The sequence below is a fragment of the Eptesicus fuscus genome, chromosome 9 (assembly GCF_027574615.1).
Source record: "Eptesicus fuscus isolate TK198812 chromosome 9, DD_ASM_mEF_20220401, whole genome shotgun sequence".
NCBI lineage: Eukaryota > Metazoa > Chordata > Mammalia > Chiroptera > Vespertilionidae > Eptesicus > Eptesicus fuscus.
In genome coordinates, this window is record NC_072481.1 from 27,182,143 (window position 1) to 27,204,766 (window position 22,624).

General features: G+C 43.9%; 1 protein-coding gene and 1 pseudogene across 1 annotated transcript in view; one reads left to right on the top strand and one right to left on the bottom strand.

Moving 5' to 3' along the window:
* Window positions 1–22,624, top strand: part of ZSWIM5 (zinc finger SWIM-type containing 5) — an 85,708-nt gene that overhangs the window by 32,542 nt on the left and 30,542 nt on the right. Inside the window, exons 2-4 of the mRNA XM_008151327.3 lie at window positions 6,887–7,243; window positions 9,253–9,401; window positions 14,251–14,401. Coding sequence (XP_008149549.3) covers window positions 6,887–7,243; window positions 9,253–9,401; window positions 14,251–14,401 — 657 coding nt within the window. The remainder of the gene's footprint in view (window positions 1–6,886; window positions 7,244–9,252; window positions 9,402–14,250; window positions 14,402–22,624) is intronic.
* On the bottom strand, window positions 9,905–10,049 carry LOC114235075 (small nucleolar RNA SNORA48; annotated as a pseudogene).

The following is a 22,624-nucleotide window of genomic DNA, read 5'->3' on the forward strand; positions in this document are numbered from 1 at the left end:
TAACTGCCCCCCACTGCCAGCCAGGTCGCCCCCAACTGTCCCCTCCCTGCCGGCCTGATCACTCCTAACTGCCCCCCCTGGTCACCCCTTACTGCCCCCCCCCCGGCCTGATCGCCCCTAACTGCCCCCCCTGCCGGCCTGCTTGCCCCCAACTGCCCCCTCTGCCAGCCTAATCGCTCCCAACTGCCCCCCCTGCCAGCCTGGTCGCCCCACGCAGCCTGCTGTTCAGTCGTTTCGTCGTCCTTCACTAACCCCACTGCTGGCCTGGTCTCCCCATGCAGCCTGCTTGTTCAGTTTTTTGGTCATCCCTCACTAACCCCCCTGACGGCCTGGTCATAGGCAGCCATCTTGTGAGGGCGTGAGGGTCAATTTGTATATTACCTCTTTATTATATAGGAGGATTATTGACTACATTCCCTACCCTGTACTTTACATCCTCATGACTATTTGTAACTACCAATTTGTGTTTGTTTTGTTTTTTAAAGAGAGCTTGTTCTTTTTTGTTGTTGTTGTCTTTTTTAATCCTTACCCGAGGATATTTTTTCCATTAATTTTTAGGGAGAGTAGTAGAGGAAGGGAAAAACAGAGAGAAACATCAATGTGAGAGAAACACATTGATTGGTTGCCTCCTGACGAGCCCTGACCAGGCCCCGGGCCCAGGGAGGAGATTGCAACCAAGGTACCTGCCCTTGACCGGAATTGAATCCGGGACCCTTTGGTCCACAGGCCGATGCTCTATCCACTGAGCCAAACAGGCTAGGGCTGTTCTTTGTTTTTTTTAATCCTTACCCAGGGATTTTTTTTTTTTAATTGATGTTAGCAAAAGAAGAAGACAAAGAGAGGGAGAAACATCAATTGGTTGCCTCCTGTACACACCCCAACTGGAGATCAAAACCATGACCTAGGTATGTGCCCTGACTGGGCATTGAACCCACAGCCCTTTTGGTGTACAGGATGATGCTCCAACCAACTGCGCCATCCAGCCAGAGCCAATTTATACTTCTTTGTTGTTGTTAATCCTGACCCAAGGATATTTTCCCTTTGATTTTTAGGGAGAGTGGAAGAGAGAGGGAAAGACAGAAACATCGATGTGAAAGAAACACATCAATTGGTTGCCTCCTGTACAAGCCCTGACCAAGGCCCAGGCCAGGGAGGAGCTTGCAACCAAGTATGTGCCCTTGACCAGAATCGAACTCAGGACCCTGTGTTCTGCAGGCTGATGCTCTATCCACTGAGCCAAACCGGCTAGGGCTTGTACTTCTCCCCCCCCCCCCATATTCTCCAAAAGTAATTTTTATTAATATTTTGTTCTATTTTCTTCTGTGCTGTTTTTAATAGCATTGTGATCATAATCATATATATATAAACAACTTTGCATCATTTTATACTCAAAATGATAATGTAATGATTATATGAGCAGTGTCATTGTACTATCTTCACAAATATCATTTAATGGCTTTAATAATTTCTATATTGCTCCATTGTTTGGTATTTGACTATTATAATTAATGTTTTCATAAACATCTTTGGGAATAAACTGTATTTTCTTAAAATAGATTGGGGCATTGAGCACACACACACATACATACAGTATATATAACTTTGAAAAACTATTTTACAGAATCATCACTTCCCACAGTGACTAACTTTTAAAGGAATTCATGTCTTTACAACAACTTTGTTAAGTAGTTAAAAGCAACTCATTCCTCTGGCTACTCTGGTAGAGAAAGACTAGAGCTTAATTTAGAATAAAACAGTAATGAACTCATTTCAGTAGGTAGGGCTTGTACTTCTTAATCTCATCTTTTTTAAAAAAATATATATTTTATTGATTTTTTACATAGAGGAAGGGAGAGGGATAGAGAGTTAGAAACATCGATGAGAGAGAAACATCGATCAGCTGCCTCTTGCACACCCCCTACTGGGGATGTGCCCGCAACCAAGGTACATGCCCTTGACCGGAATCGAACCTGGGACCCTTGAGTCCGCAGACCGATGCTCTATCCACTGAGCCAAACCGGTTTCGGCAATCTCATCTTTTTTATCCAAGCTCCACAACCCCTCTCCCATCAATTTTTCTCTGTATCTATGAGTCTTTTTCTGTTTTAGTTGTTCATTTATTATGTTCTTTAGATGGGATTTTGACAAATGGTTTTTCTGCATGTGTTGATAGGATCATATGATTTTTGCTCTTGTTGTTAATCCTCATCCGAGGATATGTTTTCCATTGATTTTTTGAAACAGTAGGAGGGAGAGAGAGAGAGAGAGAGAGAGAGAGAGAGAGAGAGAGAGAGAGAGAGAAAAGAGGTGAGTCACCCGAGGATATTTTCCCTCCCCCTGAGGATTTTTTTTTTCATTGATTTTTTTAGGCTGATTCTAAAATTTACTTATTTATTTATTTCTTAATCATTCTTTATTGTTGAAAGTATTATATATGTCCCCCTTTTCCCCCCATTGACTCCCTCCAGGTCCCCCTCCCACCCTTTGCCCAGGCCTTCAGCACCCTCTTATCTGTGTCCATGGAATATGCTTATACTCACATGCATTCAAGGTCTTTGGTTGTTTACCTCCCACCCATCCACCCTCCCCCATCTTCCCTCTGAGATTCTGCACTCTTTTCCATGCTTCCATGTCTCTGGATCCACTCTATTCATCAGTTTGTTTTGTTATTTATATTCCACATATGAGTGCAATCATGTTATACTTGTCTTTCTCTGACTGACTTATTTCCCTTAGCATGATACTCTCCAGGTCCCTCCATGCTGACTCAAAGGGTAAGAGATTTTTCTTTTTTACTGCTTCATAGTATTCCATGGTATAAATATACCACAGCTTTTTTATTCACTCATCTCCTGATGGGCACTTGGGCTGTTTCCAGATCATAGCTATTGTAAATTGTGCTGCTATGCACATAGGAGTGCATACATTCTTTCTGATTGGTGCTTCAGGTTTCTTAGGATATATTCCTAGAAGTGGGATCACTGGTTCAAATGGCAGATCCATATTTAATTTTTTGAGGAAACTCCATACTGTTTCCCACAGTGGTTGCACCAGTCTGCATTCTCTGGGTAATTTTTTAATGCTTTAAAATAAATCTGAATACTATTTTGAAGACTCTCAAAAATAAATATTTGATCAGTTAATATTGTGGTTGATAAAAATATCTACATGTATCCTCTTCCTTTTGAAAAGCAGTTTATCGTTCAATTTTTATTTTCCCCCAGTAATGCAGGCTACTGAATGGAATAGGGTAATTTCTGAAATCATTTTACAATTATATGTTGCCCTTTCTCTGTTGAAATCAAGAGTCCATGTGGTAATTACTAGCCTATAACATTCATTTTGGCAACATATGTACCTTGTATATATGCACATTGTTTCTGCAGAGAACTGCCTAAAAAGGGTGGTATTTTCCCCCAATCTGTGTTCAAATCGGTGAACTAAGGAGCAGGTATCCAATCTGCAGTTCTATAATAGTTTGGTTACCCACCAATATACAAGAGAACTTGTTCTCTAAGTCCTAATGCTCCACAGAGTAGTTGGGGAGAGGGGTGGAAATGAAATTGCTATTTTTAAGTGATTGTTTTATGCATGTTAGATTTTTTAATGAATTTCCCAGACAAATTCTTCCCATTTTGTTTTTCTACATAAAATGTTTCTAAAATAACAAAAGAAAAATAACTCTGTGTTTTAAACTACATACCTACTCCCTTTATAGAGATCCAAGTAAAAGAGTACTAGAAAACTAGGTAATGCAAGGGCATCTCTGTAAGTGAATGCCTGGGCTTGGGAAGCTTCATTGTTCTTTAACTGGTTGCTGGCACAGATGGAGAGTGGAGACCATTGCTTGCAGAAGCTGGTGCTTGAGAAGGGCCAGAGGTTAATACAAGGAAAACCTCTTGATTTGCTAGAGGAGTCTGGGAGGGGAGCAGATGGCCACTAGAAGGGCCCTCCAGCTTACTCAGCTGCTCTGAGAAGCTTAGGGTGACCTCTCTAATACAAACAAACCAAGTAGCTCCCAGGGTAATGGGGCAGCATCATTTGTATTCCCGAATAACAATACTATTCCTCACTGCAATCTCTCTCACTCACACCCAGTGTTGTGGGCACCATCTGCTTCCTGTGAACTGATATAGGTGCTGGCCCTGGCCAGTTGGGATTGCTGTTGAATGATATCTCTGGGAAATGTGTTCTTTACAAATTACTTTCACATGAGTCTGATAGGTATATAAGTATTATTGTATCTTTTTGATAATTAAGAAACTGAGGCAAAGAGAAATTGAGGTATACTGGAATTAGAATTCAAGCACCCTCATTCCTCGGTTCTTTATATCATAGTATGAGTCCACAGAGCCATTCCAGTGCTCTTGTTTAGGGAGTATTTATCTAGCTTTTGAATAAGGCTTTCTGGAAGGGAAATTAGGTATTTTGAGGATGTCACTATCACTGTTTATTCCTTTGTGTGGCTACCGTTTTGCTAGGTGACAGAAAAGAGAAAGAGTGACTGCTGGTATACTGTTGTGGCCTGCCAGGAGACAGAAATTAAGTGAGAAAGTCTAATTTACATGATACAATATCATCAAAACCAAATGTATTCAAGAGGAAAACATACTCATTCAAAGGAGTTACCTAGTTTATATATAGTGTGTACACACACACAATATACTCCTAAACCGACTATAAGAAAAATAATTATTTCTATAAACCACAGCTCTCCTTTCCCTGCCATTGGCTGAAATTATATTCATTTTCATGCATTAGCACCTGCTCATGGGTCTGGTGAATCAAAAGAGCAATGAGCAAAGTGGTTTTAATTGCCCAAGCTTTACTAGAGCCTTTCTTGCACTCAGAAACACAAAAGACTGAATAGTGTCAGAGGGCTGTACTGAGAAGTGCTTTCCTTTAGAACTCTCAGCAGATGATTCACTCATTATGCTGAGACATTGTCTTGTACGGATGAGTTCATGAGCCCGTCATTCCCACTGTGAGAGCATCACAGAGCAGTCAGTTTCAGTTGCCTTGAACAATTGCCCAGGAAATCAGGCAAACACCAGAGTTTACAGACTTGTCATTAGTGCATTTTTTTGTAGAATTGTACTTGCTAATTACTTTTATAAAGTTTTATATACATAATTTAAACTGCATAGTCATATTCAATATATCGTAATAATTAAGAAGGAAGGCTCTGGAGCCAAACTACCTGTGTTCATATCTCAATTCTAACTGTTTACAGGATGTGGGATTTTATTTTATTTTTTAAATCATTTTTTATTTTTCAATTACAGTTGACATATAATATTAGTTTCAAGTGTACACCCCAGTGATCAGACATTATATAACTTACTAAGTGATCAATTCCGTTAAGTCTCTAACCGATCTGACACCATACATAGTTATTAGAATACTAGAGGCCTGGTGCACGAAATTTGTACACTGTGTGTGTGTGTGGGGGGAGGGAGTGGGGGGTGTCCCTCAGTCCGGTCTGCGCCCTCTCACAGTCCCTCACTCCTTAGCCTCCACCCTGGCAGTCAGACACCCCTCTTGCGGTCCAGGGCTCTCAAGTCTGGGACCCCTTGCTCCTTACCCTCCACCAGCCACTGCCGCTGCGCTCACCAGCTGTGAACCCGGCTTCTGGCTGAGCAGTGCTCCCGCTGTGGGAGTGCACTGACCATTAGGGGGCAGCTCCTGCATTGAGCATCTGTCCCCTGGTGGTCAGTGCGCATCATAGCGACCATTCATTCCGCCAGTCGTTCTGCCGTTCAGTTGATTTGCATATTAGGGTTTTATTATATAGGATTATTGACCATATTTCATATGCTGAATTTACATCCCCATGACTATTCTGTAACATCCAATTTGTACTTCTTAATCTCTTCGCCTTTTTCACTATTCTCCCAACCCCTCTCCCATCTGACAACCATCAAAATGTTCTCTGTATCTATGAGTCTGTTTCTGTTCTGCTTGTTCATTTATTATTTTTAGATTCAATTGTTGATATATATGTCTTTATTGCACAGTAGTCCCAGAGTGGGAAGAGATACCAGGTATAATAATAGTTCTGCACAATATCCATTCAGTGACCCATGGTTTCTCAAGCACAGTGATGTGGCTGAGTGAAAAGCTGCACCGAGTAAGGCATCTTGGCCTGGAGAGGGAGGACAGCTCGGGAGGCAGTCCTAACACAGACCTCTGCATCTGCTCTCTTGGGACGGTGCACCACAGATAAGCCCCCTGTGATGGCAGGAGGCACTCCCGGGGAATACAAGCTGCATACACACATGCAGGAAGGGGAAGGCCAAACACATGAGGCCATGCTGTTCAGGCCCATACAGCACAAGGCTCTCTATGATCAGATATCCTGTTAGTTACCATCCCTCGTTAGCCAGCTACATGACCGCAGTAGATAGATTAAAACACTTCTGAAAATCAGGGTAGAGGGAGAAAGCACCCTTCACCCGCCAACTCTTTGTCCCCCATACTACTGCCCAGTAGGTGCTGGGATGAGCCTTGAGATGAGTAGATAGATAGAGCTCAAAATTTACTACCGAAAAAAAAAATTTACTACCGATATTTTTTAACTTATTTTGGTTTCCTTATTAACCTTTTTGAGACTTGTGATGAAAGCTATGAACTATCTCCCCAGAAAAATGTACAAACAAAAGTTGTCTTATTAGTTTAGGAGGACTCTAGGATAAAGACTCCTTCTAGAGTGTGTGTTCCTGAAGAGCAATACCCATGTTGCATTGACCTATCTTTGGCAGGGCCTACCGTATATATAGGAGATACTCAGCAAATAGTATCTGAATTGATTAATTAAAATGCAAGATGAAAATCTTCAAGTTTCTTACTACAGAATTTCTAAACACACTTTCTTTTATTTCCTTAGGCTTCCATCTCAGTGGCACAGTGACTGAGCCAGCCACTACTTCTGAACCAGCAATGACTTACAAAGTTGCAATCAGTTTTGATCGATGCAAAATCACTTCAGTGACATGTGGCTGTGGCAACAAGGACATATTCTACTGTGCTCATGTGGTAGCACTCTCACTCTACAGGATCCGTAAACCAGACCAAGTCAAATTGCGTCTTCCTATCTCAGAAACCCTTTTCCAGATGAATAGGGACCAGCTACAAAAGTTTATTCAATATTTAATCACAGCACACCACACTGAAGTTCTTCCTACTGCACAGAAACTGGCAGATGAGATTCTATCCTCCAACTCAGAAATCAACCAAGTGAATGGTAATTGTACAATATTTTTTGTTGCTAAAAATCTACTTAGTTGCTTTATTTTATGTTTAGAGGTCGGGATATTTTTGCAATTATACTCAGTTAACCTTAATCAATTTAGTTGGGAATATATGAAAAATTAAAATTTCAATGTAAAACGAAATGCAACAAGTCTTAAAGAGAAGTAATAATAAAGTGCTCAGAAGAGTGTTACTGCTTTTATTTGCACATATGTACTTTGACAGGTGGCAATGAGGTATATGGCTAATTCAGAAAGGGGGTAAAAAAAAAAAAAGAGTCCCTCTTGCCAAGTGAACTAAGCAGTACATGAACCTTGGCAGCATTAGCCTCTCTGTGTACTTATTTTTCGGTTTCTATTTCTCCTTGTGGCCCTGAGCTGAGGAAATACTGACAATGAGAAGCGTTGTTTTTAGCCAAAGAACAGGCTGGGGAGAGAGGGAGGGAAGTAAAGAGAAAAGCATAACTAAAGTCATAAGGAAATGTTGACTTCTGGGAATACTAAGTTTCTAGCTGGAACATAGCATAAGTATAGGGAAGACAGTGCTAGAAATGAAAGATAGGGCCTGTGCATGGAGGGCCTTGAATGCCAAACTCTAAGGCACCTGGACTTAATTTAGTAAGAATCTGAATCATCATGAAGACTTTTGAGCAGGGAAGTGATATGATCAGAACTCTGGTTAGAATAATACATTTGAAGAAAAGTAGCAAATAATGGATATCGTAGTCCTCCCTTATCAGCAGCTTCATTTTCTGTGGTTTCAGTTACTCGTAGTCCAATGCAGTCTGAAATATTGAGGTGAAAATTCCAGAAACAAACAATTCATAAGTTTTAATTTGCACACAATTCTGAGTAGTGTGATAAAATCTCACTCTGTACTGCTCTGTCCCACCCAGGACATGAATCATGCCTTTGTCCAGCATATCCATACTGTATACACTACCCACCTGTTAGCCACTTATTAGCCATCTTGGTTATCACAACTGCCCTGGTATCACAGTGCTTATGTTCAAGTAACCCTTATTTTATTTAGTAATGGCCCCAAAGCACAAGAGTAGTGATGTTGGCAATTCGGATATACCAAAGAAAAGTTGTAAAGTGCTTCCTTTAAGTGAAAAGGTGAGTACAATACAATAACGTAACTTTTATTACAGTATATTGTTATAATTATTCTATTTTATTATTAGTTATTATTGCTAATCTTTCACTGTGCCTAATATATAAATTAAAGTTAATCATAGGTTTGTATGTATAAGAAAAAAACATTGTATGTATCGGGTTCAGTACTATCTCTGGTTTCAGACATCCACTGGTGGTCTTGGAATGTATACCTAATGGATAAGGAGGGACTACCCTACTATAAACTGGAAGACCATATGTGTTAATTAGTATTTGTGGACTAAATGAATGTGTGAACCCTCCTGATCCCTAGGGAATAAGATGCACCAGAAAAGCTTTGCTGTGCAGAACTGGATTTCATTTAAGCAGGGCTTAAATATAGAGAAAAAGAAAAATGATTAAACATGACATAAATTTGTAACCTTTGTGTGACCATATGTATACAGTATTGACTTACAATCTATTGTCACTTGGAGGCAGGTTTCTTAAAATCTATTACGAGACTCTGTCTTTGAGAAAGTGAGATAAGATTCCATTTTCATGCCACAAACATTCACTGGGTGTCTTATCACATTACCAGCACTGTGCCATAGGTGATTTAACCATGGATTCAGCTTGGAATTCAACTGTGAGCAATGAGCTAAAAGGCTACTAGGGGAAAGGGATGTGTAAATAGCTAAAACTGTGTTTTAATTGGTGGTCTTGAGGTGAACCAAGATATGAAAGATACTTTGAGTATAAATTTATAAAACTATAGGGTTTCCTATATATGATATTATGTCATCTGCAAAATGTTTTTGAATACACTCACAAATTTCCACTCCTGCTAAATGTGAAGCATATGAACTCAGGGAATTCATTTCACGGTTCCCATTCCTCACAGGTGCTCCTGACCCCACAGCTGGAGCCAGCATTGATGATGAGAACTGTTGGCATTTGGATGAAGAACAGGTGAAAGAACAAGTGAAGCTCTTCCTCTCCCAGGGTTGTTACTATGGCTCTGGGAAGCAGCTCAATTCAATGTTTGCCAAGGTAAGATATAAAAAGTTTTTTTTGTTTTTTTTACTTTAAAAAACTTTATTATTGAAAGTTTTAGAGATGTCCCCTTTTTTTCATATCCACCCCTTCTAGCCTGCCCCCATCCACCACCCCAGGCCTTCACCACACTACTATCTGTGTCCATAGGTTATGCATATAAGCATACAAGTTCTTTGGTTAATCTCTGCCCACCCACCCACCCCCACCTTCTCTTACCACACTTTTGGCTTCATGCATGTTTAACTGTATCAAATGCTTGAAAACTATTGGGAGAGGTTGATCAGAGCAGACCTGAGCAGGTTGCACCCAGGGAACCCTACTACCTCACTCTGGTAGTCCTCTTCCTTCTGCTCCACTCTCTAAATGAGTTAGCATTGCTGGGGTTTTAGTAATGAAGATTTGAACCCAAGGTGTCTGATGAGGCCTTGAAGAGATCTTTGGGGGGCGGGGGGAGCTCTCATAGCAGGCTTTCTTGCCCTGTTTTTATTTTATTTTTTTTATGTGCCTCAGGCATGAAACAGATCTGGCCACCGACATAGGCATCAAGTTAAGATGAACTAAGGACTGTACATCTGCTTTGCCCCTGATTGATATAAGAGCAACACCACCAATCAGGTGTCTCCTTGCCCATTGCCAGAGGGTTCTTTCCCTGTTTTTAAAAACACATTTAGTGAGATATAATTCACATACCATAATATTCACCAATTTTAGTCCAGCCGGTATGGCTCAGTAGTTGAGCGTCAACTCCATGAACCAGGAAATCAAGGTTCAATTCCTGGTCAGGGCATAAGCCTGGGTTGTGAACTCGATCCCCAGTAGGGGACATGTAGGAAGCAGCTGATCGATGTTTCTGTCTCTCTATCCCTCCCCCTTCCTCTCTAAAATCACTAAAATACATTTTAAAAATTCACCCATTTTAAAGTGAACAATTCAGTGATTTTTAGACTATTCAAATATGTGCACCCATCACCACAATCAACTTTAGAACATTTTTATCACCTTAGTAAGAAACCCCATACCCTTTAGTTATCATTCCCCTATCCTGCATATCTCCTCCCCTAGCCCTAAGTAACCACTAATCTACCCTTTGTGTATAGATGTCCCTACACTGGACCTTAGTAGGAATGGAATCATACAGTATGTAGTCTTTTGTGACTAGCTTCCTTCACTTAGCATAATATTTTCAACGGTCATCTGCATTAATAGCATGTTTCAGTATTTCGTTCCTTTTTATGGCCAAACTAGAGGCCTGGTGCACAGATTCATGCACATTGAAAGGAAATTAATTAGAAGGTGGCCTGTGGGGCAGGACTGGGCGAGATGGGCTGGACATGCCCTGGAGCCAACCTTCCGCGGTCCCTCCCCAGCCTGCTGTACCTGGGGCAGTGCCGGGGCTCAAAGGGCATCTGTGGAGCGAGCAGGATCCCTCCGGTAGGTGGAGTCCCTCGGCCTGGCCTGCAGGGATCAGGCCAAAACCAGAAGTTCGACATCCCCTGAGGGGTCCCAGAGTGTGAGAGGGCACTCTGCAAAGTTGCTGTTGCTTGGCAGCTCCTGCATTGAGCGTCTGCCCCCTGGTAGTCATTGTGCATCATAGCTACTGGTCAGAGCATCTGCCCCCTGGTGGTCATTGCAGGTCATAGCTACTAGTTGAATGGTCGGACGGTCGCTTATGCTTTTATATATAGAGATTGCCACTGCACGTCATATGTGTCGGTTGGTCGGACGATTGGTCGGTCCCTTAGCCTTTTATATATAGACTAGAGGCCCAGTGCATGAAATTCATGCACGGGGGGAGGGGGGTGTCCCTCAGCCCAGCCTGCACCCTCTCCAATCTGGGACCCCTCGAGGGATGTCTGACTGCCCATTTAGGCCCGATCCTACAGTCGGACATCCCTCTCACAATCCAGGACTGCTGGCTCCCAACTGCTCACCTGCCTGCCTTCCTGACTGTCCTTAACTGCTTCTGCCTGCCAGTCTGGTAACCCCCTAACACCTCCCCTGCCAGCCTGATTGATGCCTAACTGCTCCCCTGCCAGCCTGTTTGCCCCTAACTGCCCTCCCCTGCAGGCCTGGTCCCCCCAACTGCTCTCCCCTGCAGGCCTGGGTCTCTCCCAACTGCCCTTCCCTGCAGGCCCAGTTGCCCCCAACTTTCCTCCTCTGTCGGCCTGGTCACCCCTAACTTCCCTCCCCTGCAGGCTTGATTGCCCCCAACTGCCCTCCCTTGCAGGCCTGGTCCCTCCCAACTGCCCTCCCCTGCTGGCCTGATCGCCCACAACTGCCCTCCCTTGCAGGCCTGGTCCCTCCCAACTGCCCTCCCCTGCTGGCCTGATCGCCCATAACTGCCCTCCCTTGCAGGCCTGGTCCCTCCCAACTGCCCTCCCCTGCTGGCCTGATCGCTCACAACTGCCCTCCCCTGCAGGCCTGATCCCTCCCAACTGCCCTCCCCTGCTGGCCATTTTGTGGCAGCCATCTTGTGTCCACATGGGGGCAGTCATCTTTGACCACATGGGGGCAGCCATCTTGTGTGTTGGAGTGATGGTCAATTTGCATATTATTCTTTGATTAGGTAGGATTAGATAGGATAGAGGCCTGGGGCTGGCTGGTTTGCCCTGAAGGGTGTCCCGGATCAGGGTGGGGGTTCCCTTGGGGTGTGGGGTGGCCTGGGTGTGGGACCTGTGGTGGTTTGCAGGCCAGCCACGCACCCCCCCCCCCCCCAGCGACCCAAGCTGAGGCCCTGGTATCTGGGATTTATTTATCTTCTATAATTGAAACTTTGTAGCCTTGAGCGGAGCCAAGCCTCCTGCTCGCTCAGTGGCTGCAGCCATTTTTGTTGGGATTTATTTATCTTCTATAATTGAAATTTTGTAGCCTTGAGTGGAGGCCAAGGCAGGCCAGGGCAGGCGGAAAGCTTGACTTCCTCCATTGCCGGGGAAGCCCAAGCCTCCTCCTCTCTCCGTGGCCGCAGCCATCTTGGTTGGGTTAATTTGCATACTCGCTCCTGATTGGCTGGTTGGCGTGGCTTGTGGGTATAGCAGAGTGATGGCTACTTTGCATATTACTCTTTTATTAGATAGGACTAGAAGCCCGGTGCATGAAAATTCAGCCCGGCCTGCCCCTTCTCACAGTCTGGGAGCCCTCAGGGGCGGGAGGCGACCCTGTGATCAGGGGACGGCGACACCCCATGACACCTCTGCTCCTGCCACTGCTGGCAGTGCAAGCCTAGGCCGGCCCTGGTTACCTGAGCCTCGGGCGGCCCTGGGTGGCTGGGCAGCTGCCATCCAAGGCTTGCCTGCACCTCAGGCTGGCCCTGGGCTGCTGGGGGGCTGAGGGGACTGGGGGACTCCGGAGGCAGGCGCCTCGGCAGCGCTGAGGGGACTGGGTGCCTCCATCTTGTGGCTGTGGGCACTGCCATCTTTGAGGGTGTGACAGTCAATTGGCATATTCCCTCCTTATTGGCTGTGGGCGCTGCCATCTTTGTGAGGGTGTGACGATCAATTAGCATATTCCCTCTTTATTAGATAGGATAATATTCCATCGTATGGATACTCCACATTGGCCATTTGGATTGTTTCCACCATTTGGCTATCTATACTAATAAAAGGATAATATGCAAATTGGTCACGATGCCCTCACAGTAATAACCAAACAGCAGGCTGTGTGGGGCGACCAGGCCGGCAGGAGGGTGCAGTGAGGGGCAACCAGGCCATCGGGGGGGGGTGCAGTTGGGGGCGACCAGGCTGCCGGGGGAGGCAGTTGGGGGTGACCAGGCTGTCAGGGGGGGCAGTGAGGGGCGACCAGGCTGGCAGAGGGGGGGCAGTGAGGGGCAACCAGGTCAGCAGGGGGGGCAATTGGGGGCGACCAAGCCGGCAGAGGAGGGCAGTTGGGGGCAACCAGGCCAGCAGAGGGGGCACTAAGGGGTGACCAGGCCGGCAGAGGGGGCAGTTGTGGGGGACCAGGCCAGCAGGGGAGGGCAGTTAGGGGCAACCAGGCTATCAGGGAAGGGCAGTTAGGGGTGACAGGGCCAGCAGGAGAGGGCAGTTGGGGGGGGGACTACCAGGCCTTCAGGAGAGGGCAGTTGGGGGCAACCAGGCCGGCAGGGGAGGGCAGTTGGGGGCGACTGGCCCAGCAGGGGAGGGCAGTTGGGGTTATTGGGCCAGCCAGGGGAGGGCAGTTGGGGGCAATCGGGCCAGCAGGGTAGCAGTTAAGCATTGATCAGGCTGGCAGGGGAGTGGTTAGGTGGTGATCAGGCTGGCAGGCAGGCGAGCGAATGGGAACCAGCAGTCCCGGATTGTGAGATCGATCCCAGATTGGAGAGAGTGCAGGCTAGACTGAGGGACACTCCCCCCCCCCCCCCCCAGTGCACGAATTTCATGCACCTGGCCTCTAGTTATAAATAATGCTGCTAGAAATATTCTTGTACAAGTTTCTATGTGTACATACCTTTTCATTTCCCTGTAGGATATAGAATTGACGGGTCATATGATAACTCTGTTTACTTGTTTGAGGAACTAAATAGACTGATTCCAAAGTGGCTGCATCATTTTACATTCCCACCAACTGTGTATGAGGATTCCAATTTCTCTACATCCTCATCAATACTTGTTGTTATCTGACTTTTTTATTCTAGCCATACTAGTGGGTATGAAGCGGTATCTCAGTTGTGCACAGCAGGCTTTCTTGATACATGCAGAAAACTTGCTTACAGAACAAGAGGCCTTCTAAAGGCATTTGGAGATATTTTGCTTAGATACTTCACCTTCTCCTCCCACTCTTCTCCTTTCTTCTTATCCCACTTTTTTTATTATGTGTAATCACCAACCCCTTGCCCTTCCTCATGTGTCAGGTTCGAGAAATGCTGCGGATGAGAGATTCCAATGGAGCCAGGATGCTGACACTAATAACTGAGCAGTTTATGGCTGACCCACGACTCACACTCTGGAGGCAGCAAGGAACAAGCATGACAGATAAATGCAGGCAGCTCTGGGATGAGCTAGGTAAGTGCCTGTATCCCAGAGAAGTGTTGTGTCTGTCCTACCAGCTTGCTTCCTGGCAACAGTGTTCATGAACACTTGCCATCAATCATTACACAGATCTTGCTGAGTGAACTTTAGCCCAGTTGGTGAAAGATTTAGGCTCTACAGAGGCCACCAGAGTAATTCTGAACTCACTTGTGTAGCTTCTGCTGCATTGTGCTTTGTTATTGATATCACCATTCTGTTCCAGATGATACCACATAGAAACCTTTGCTGAGAGAAAACCTCTTCCCTTGGCTTCTGTTGCATGGTACTAGCCTGGCTGTCCAAATAGTTATCAGCCTTATTTTTCTCCCCCTTTTTGGGTCTGTTCTTTTTCATTCTAAAATAGACATACGGCAGTTTCCAAGAGTTGGGCCTTGGACTTCTATTCTTCTTTCTCTATACTTCCTTGAAAACTTTTAAAATTTGTTTGTTATATTGTGGCTTCAGTGTTTACCTCTATGTGATCTCAGCCTCATCTTTTTTTTCATTTATGAGTTTCAGTCCCATATTAGCAGCTAACCTTTGACCTTTCCACTGAAAAAAACTCCTCATCACTTTACGCTTGGGAAATCTAAAATGAACTCAGGCCTCCTACAAAAAAAGGTTCCCCTGACTCTAGCATTGCCTCCACCATTCCTTACTCTGCCAAACTTGTGAGCACTTCTTTTTCTTTCATTCCCTATATCCAGTCACCAACTTCATTGATTATCTAGTCTTCATAATGCAATTTAGTGTCCATTTCCACTTTTTATTTCCCATCACCACTGTTCTCGTTGAGGGCCTTGGGACTTTCAGATTAAATTAGAACTCTGGCCTCCTGAATAGCCTCTGTTGCACATTCTTCTTATTAAGGCCGTATATGATAAAAAGAAACGATGACCACCTTTGGCCATCGTTTCTTTTTATCATTACCTTGCTCCAATGCCAGTTTTGCAGTGCTAAGACTCAACTCCTCTCCCTGTTTTCAGAATCTTCCACACCTTGGATTCACCATCTAATCATGGGTTATACTGAAAAAGGTGTGTATGGCATATTCTTAAAGTACTAATACAGCTCCTCGGTACTTCCTCCACCCCAGAAAGCAACAACAGACTTTCCACTTATACAAAACTAGAGGCCCGATGTGCAAAATTCGTGCAAGGGGCTGGGTCCTTGAAGCCGCAGCGGCTTGCCTCGGCCCTTGTAGCCCCAGCTTTATCCAGAAGGTCGTCATGAAGGACGTTTGGCTGTCCAGTCTAATTAGCATATTACGCGTTTATTATTATAGATAGCACAAGAAATACTCCAGTTTAGGATTGTAGTAACTTCTGGATTGAAGCCCCTGAAGCATATGTTTAATAGTGTTAGGGCCTAAGCCTTGGGAAATTAGGTTTAATGGGACTATACTTGGTTACTTTGGGGCTAGGGTTTTAGTTTGGGTGTTGAGGCTTTTTTATATCACCTGAACACTAATGGCTTTGGAGCTTTTGTCAATAATGAATATCTACATTATTGTTATGTGCCAATCTCCGTGTTAAAGATTGTGCTCGTTTTGTTACATTTAATTCTCATAACAACACTATGAAGTAATTGTGTGTTTATTGCAAAGAAATAGCTTGGGTTACTTCTGGATACAGAATCAAATAAAGAATTATAGAAAACTCTCTCTGCTTTAACATAATCACATTTTCTAAAGTACAAGAATGTTGTACTATTAGTCTGTAACTACTGGTTCAATCAGTTGTGACTAGGGTCACATGACATAATGCATGGCAACTTGGGAACTGCTTCTGGACTCTTTCCTAAAAAGAAATTATAGGCATAGATTGTTACCTTATCTCCAGATTAAGATATTGGCATCTCCATATTTTTAGAGGAGAAGACTGAGCTCAGGAAAGTTATTTCATTCAAAGTCACACACTAAGTAGTGGCTCTAATACTGGAACCTCATCTGTCTGACTCCAAATCAAAGATCCTTCTGTAACATCTCCCTCAATTCTATCTTGTTGCATACTCTCCCTCACCACCACCACCCCAAAGGGCATGTTTCCTAAGATTTGAAATTAGCCTTCTTCAGAGTCAATTTTGTCTAAGGCCTAAACCTCCTGGAGTAATTTTTATGAAAATCATGGGATTGTGCTGTGGACTTGGGTTTGGTCTTTGGGGCAAAGGTAGGTGAGAGGAAGTAAGCAGAATTGGCTCCCAGTGCTTTTAAAGCTCTTGTCATATACTTAGGTTCATCATGAAAAGCTCTTGCTTCTGACATTTTTATTTATCTAAGAAATTGCTATATCAATCTTCTAAGAAACTCTCAGCATTCTGCAAAGACAGTGGTTCTCAAATTTCTCTGTATCACCTGGAGTGCTTGTTTAAACAAATAATGGGGCATATCCCCAGAGTTTTGGATTTAGTAGGTTGGAGTGAGGCCTGATAATTCGCATTTCTAAAAATTCTCGGGGGATGCTGACACCGCTGTTCAAGAGACCACATTTTGAGAACCACTGCAGTATCTCTGCTCCTATAAAAGGCCAGTCCTTACCTATTTATTCTGAGTCCTATACCATCTCCTTTTCTTAAGAATTTTGTTCCTGCTTCCCAAGCCAGGTAGCTTAGTTGGTTAGAGCGTCATCTCAATACACCAGGATTGCAGGTTCAATCACCAGTCAGGGAACATACAAGAATTAACAAACAAACAAAAATTAACCAATGAATTTATAAATAAGTGAAACAGCAAGTTAATGTTTCTCTCTTTCTCTCTTTCTCTCTCTCTCTCTCCCTTCCTCTCTCTCTAAAATTAATCAATAAAAGCCTGGCCAGCATGGCTCAGTGGTTGAGCAGGAACTTATGAACCAGGAAGGAGATCATAGTTCAATTCCCGGTCAGGGCACTTGCCTGGGTTGTGGGCTCTGTCCCCATTGTGGAGTGTGTTAGAGGTAGCCAATCAATGATTCTCGTCATTGATGTTTCTATCTCTCTCTCTTCCCTTCCTCTCTAAAATCAATTTAAAAATTTTTTTAATTAAATCAATAACATTTTTTATTTTTTTTAATATATATATTTTTAATATATTTTATTGATTTTTTTTACAGAGAGGAAGGGAGAGGGAGAGAGAGTCAGAAACATCGATGAGAGAGAAACATCAATCAGCTGCCTCCTGCACACCCCCTACTGGGGATGTGCCCGCAACCAAGGTACATGCCCTTGACCGGAATCGAACCTGGGACCCTTGAGTCCGCAGGCCAATGCTCTATCCACTGAGCCAAACCGGGTAGGGCTTAATATATTTTTTATTGATTTTTTACATAGAGGAGAGAGAGGGAGAGAGAGTCAGAAACATCGATGAGAGAGAAACATCGATCAGCTGCCTCTTGCACACCCACTACTGGGGATGTGCCCGCAACCAAGGTACATGCCCTTGACCGGAATCAAACCTGGGACCCTTCAGTCCGCAGGCCGATGCTCTATCCACTGAGCCAAACCGGTTTCGGCTCAATAACATTTTTTAAAAAATAATTTTTGCTGGAGTCAAAGACCAACAGTAGTTAGCATAATAAATGCAAGAAGTCCGTCAGAAGGCTGATGGACTTTGATATTCAGGAGGGCTGAAAATCTGCATATTAATACCTGCTGCTGGCTGAACAGCTGAAGGCAATTCCCCTAACCCAGTGGTCGGCAAACTCATTAGTCAACAGAGCCAAATATCAACAGTACAACGATTGAAATTTCTTTTGAGAGCCAAAATTTTTAAACTTAAACTTCTTCTAATGCCACTTCTTTAAAATAGACTCGCCCAGGCCGTGGTATTTTGTGGAAGAGACACACTCAAGGGGCCAAAGAGCCACACGTGGCTCGAGAGCCGCAATTTGCCGACCACAGCCCTAACCTGATAATCCCTTATTGTTTACCAAACCTTACCTTTGATATGTGTGTTTGCTTTGCTAAAGGGAAAAATGTGTAAATAAAAAGCCATGGTTCCGGACATTCGGGGAACCCACTCCACTAGAGAGTAGGTATCCATCTGGCTCCCCCAATGCCTTCTAAATTTATATTTCTTGTCTAGTATATCCATTTATGTCACAGCACCTTCTCCAGATTCCTGAACCCTTACTGCAAAAGACTGCAGCAAATTTTGCTCCTGCAGTTATCTCCTTTTTCTGGCATCACTAATTCCCCCCTCCGGCTATCTGGGTCAACCTTATTAGCATATAAATATCTCTAATATCTTCAGTCTAAAAAAAAAGTGCCTTTGATGTTTTCATCCCCCTTTAGTCATTATCCTGTTTCTCTTCCCTTTAAAGCTATAATTCTTGAAAAACTTTGCAGTAATCACTCTTTCCACTTGCTCACCTCCATTGTCTCTTGAGTCCACTATAGTTGAGCCTCCATTGCTTATTGGTGCCACCCTACTGAAGTAGCTCTTGTCAAAGTTCTCAGTAACTTCCATATTGCAAGATACAGTGGTCACTTCTCAATTGTTACCTTTTTTGACCTCTTAGCAATTTTCAATAAAATTGGCCATTATCCTTCTGGAAACTAACTCTTCTCTTGGCTTCCATAACCCCACACACTCCTGGTTTCCTCCTAGCTACTTTCTCTCAGTTTGTTTGCAGGCTCTTGCCTTTCTTCAACTCTTCTAAACATTGAGTACTCCACAGCATACACTTCCCTGTCTACATTCTCTACCTAACTGATCATTTTCAGTCCCAGGACTTTAAATACCATCCAGATGCAATTAAGTCACAAATTAATGTCTGTAGCCCTGACCTTTCTCCTGAGCTCGAGGTTCAGTGTCCAGCTTCCTGTCACTTCTAAGAAACACTCAAACTTAATATGACAATCACAGAACTCTTAATTTTCCTCCAAAGCCTGATGTATCCCATTGTTGTCCCTATCTCAGTACACAGCAGCAAGATGTATCTAGTTGCTCAAGAAGAAAATCCAAGAGTCATCCTTGGTTCCCTCTGTTTCCTACCTTCTGCACCCAATCTAAAACCTGTTGACTCTCAGAGTTAGAGCACTGAATGAAATAATGTATATAAAGTACTTAATATAATGTCTTGGCCGGGCCGGGCATGGCTCAGTGGTTGAGCATTGACCTATGAACCAGGAGGTCATGGTTCGATTCCCAGTCAGGGCACATGCCCAGGTTGCAGGCTCGATCCCCAGTGTGGGGCGTGCAAGAGGCAGCTGATCCTTTCTTCTCCTTTTATCCTAATGATTCTCTTTCATCATTGATGTTTCTATCTCTCTGCCTCTTCCTCCCTCAAGGGATCTCCTTTTTAATATCTAAATGCTTAGGAATAGGAGCTTCTTGATGACTCAAATCATACTGTTTCTTTACTTCTTAAGCTTCTCTCAACTCACCCAACCTATTTTCCGTTCCTATGGTCCTATTTATTTTGGAATTGATAAGACCACTAGAATCCCTTTAGTTGCTAAATTTAATGGCCATTTTTGGTTCTCTTTCTACTTATGAAGATTAAATGTGAAAATCTTTTACTTCACTAGAAAGCACTTTTTAAAATATAAAATAAATGCTTGTTACTAATATTGACATTCTGTCACATTAGACATTGTTAATTGACTCACGTGTCGCCAGTTTTTCCGGGTTCTTCCATCTCTCTCTTCTTTCTTTTTCTTTTGTGCTTATTCCTCCTTTTTTGCTCACAACTTAAAGGTTGATGTTTTCTCAAAATTTTGTTCTTAGCATTCTTCTTCTTTTATCCTAAATGATGAGGATTTCTTATCTTTTTTGTTTTTTGATGGGAGAGAACCTATTTCTCCCTGCATTAATTTTAGTAGAAACAGCAAACGGTATAGACACACCATAAGGGAAGAACACATCATAAGGGAATATAGACACACCATAAGGGAAGAACTAGTTTTCAGTCCACAGGCTGACTCTCTATCCACTGAGCCAAACCAGCTAGGGTGAATCTCTGACATTTTAATTATAATGTGTCTTGGTTTGGGCCTCTTTGGATTCACCTTGTTTGGGACTCTCTGCACTTCATGGACTTGTATGTCTATTTCCTTCACCAGGTTAGGGAAGTTTTCTGTCATTTTTTCACATAGGTTTTCAATTCTTTGCTCTCTGTCCTTGCTTTCCAGCACATCCATGTTACAAATGTTGGATGTTGGTACATTTGAGGTTGTCCAAAGGCTCCCTTAAACTTCCATTTTTAAAAATTCTTTTTTCTTTTTGCTATTCTGATTGGGTGTTTTCTGCTTCCTTATTGTCCAAATCTCTGATTTGGTCCTCTGCTTCATCTATTCTACTGTTGATCTCCTATAATATATTCTTCATTTCAGTTATTGTATGCTTCTTTTTGTTAATCCTCACCTGAGAATATTTTTCCATTGGTTTTCTTTTCTTTTTTCTTTTTTTTTTAGAGAGAGAGGAAGGGAGGGGGAGAAAGAGAGAGAAACATCAATGTGAGAGAGACACATTGATTTGGTTGCCTCTGAGCCTGCAACCGAGGTATATGTCCTTGATCGGAATTGAACCCGGGACCCTTCAGTCCCAGGCAGGCACTCTATCCACTGAGCCAAACTGGCTAGGGCTGACTGGTTCTTTTTTTATGTTTTCTGTCTCCATTTTTATGTTTCTTATCTCTTTGTTGAAGTTCTTACTAAGTTCCTCTACTCTTCTCCCTAAGTTCATTGAGCATCCTTATAGCCATTGTTTTGACCTCTATATCTTGTCTCCATTTTGTTTAGTTCTTTTTCTAGAGTTTTATTCTGTTCCTTCATTTGGGACATGTTTCTTTGTCTCCTCATTTTGACTGCCTCCCTGTGTTTGTTTCTATGTATTAGGTAGAGCTGCTATATCTCCCAGTTTGGTAGAGTAGCTTTATGTAGTAGGTGTCCTGTAGGGCCCAGTGGCACAGCCTCCTTGATCACTAGATCTGGGTGCTCTGAGTGTGCCACCACACCTTCCATGGGCTGTGTGCTCCCTCCTGTTGTAGTTGAGCCTTGATTGCTGTTAGCATGACAGTAGGAGGGATTTACCCCCAGGCTAATAGGCTGTGAGGACTAGCTGCGACCACAGTGGAGGAGGTGCTGTGCAGGGGCCAACCCCACAGAGCAGAACTTACTTCAGAGCTCTTGTGCCCAATGAGTCTTCCCCTTGAGTGTGTCTCTGGTGTTGGTGGTTGTGTGGTGCTACAGCGAGGTCTGAAGCTAGCCTCTAGGTGTGCTGGCTCTGGAGCCTTCTGGAAGGTGCTGGCCAAGATCAGCTGCTGGCCAAGATCAGCTGCCATCCTGCCCAGGGCCAACCAGCACAAACTACAGAGTGATCTGCAGATGGCTGCTACTTGAACTGGGATTAGAGGTGCCCAGGATAGGCTAAGCTGCATACCAAAGTCAGCTATTACTAATGCTAGGCCTGGGGCCACTTAGCAAGAGGCATGGGGCACACCAAGCCAGGTGTTGCTTGTTTGGGATTTGTGAACCTTTGAGAGATTTTTAGGAAAGTCCTCTGCATGAGCAAAAACAGTCTGTTTGCATGGGAAAACCACTGGAAATGGCCTGGGTGGCCCTGCAAGTTGGTTGTGGCAGGGTCTTAAGGAATCACCAGGGCAGGGAAAGAGTGTTAGTGGAGACTCCAATATGGCACCTGACAGTTTATGAGGTGAGGGCTCAGTAAAGGAACAATGGCCTCTGCTAGCACTTCTGTCTGGGAGAAAGCTGGCCCTTCAGCTCTCGCCCTGAGCCAGACAATTCTGTTCCTCCACGTATGTGCCTGGAACCTTTTGAGCTGCTGCCTCAGCACTGAAGCTCAGAGGGAGTGAATCTGAGTAAGTCTGTACATGGGGCCTTTAAGAAGAACACCTGGGACTGCAGCCGCCCTCACTCTCACTCAACCACAATCCTTGCTGGTCTTCACAGCCAGAAGTTTTGTTGGATACTTCTCTTCCTGGCACTGGAACCCTGAGCTGGAGGTCCAACCAGCTCAGGGTTCCAGTGCCAGGAAGAGAAGTATGGGGCTGAGACCCCTCGTACCTCCTGGGGAACCTCTGCAGCTGAGATAATCCCTCCCAACTTTTAACCACCACATGTGGGTGTGGGACTAGCCCATTGTGTATCTCCACCCTTCCTACCTATCTCACTGTGGCTGCTTCTTTATATCCTTAGTTGTGGGACTTAAGTTCAGCTAGATTTCAGTGGTTCTCAATGATGGTTTTTCTGTAATTTGGTTTTAATTTTGATGTGGTTGTG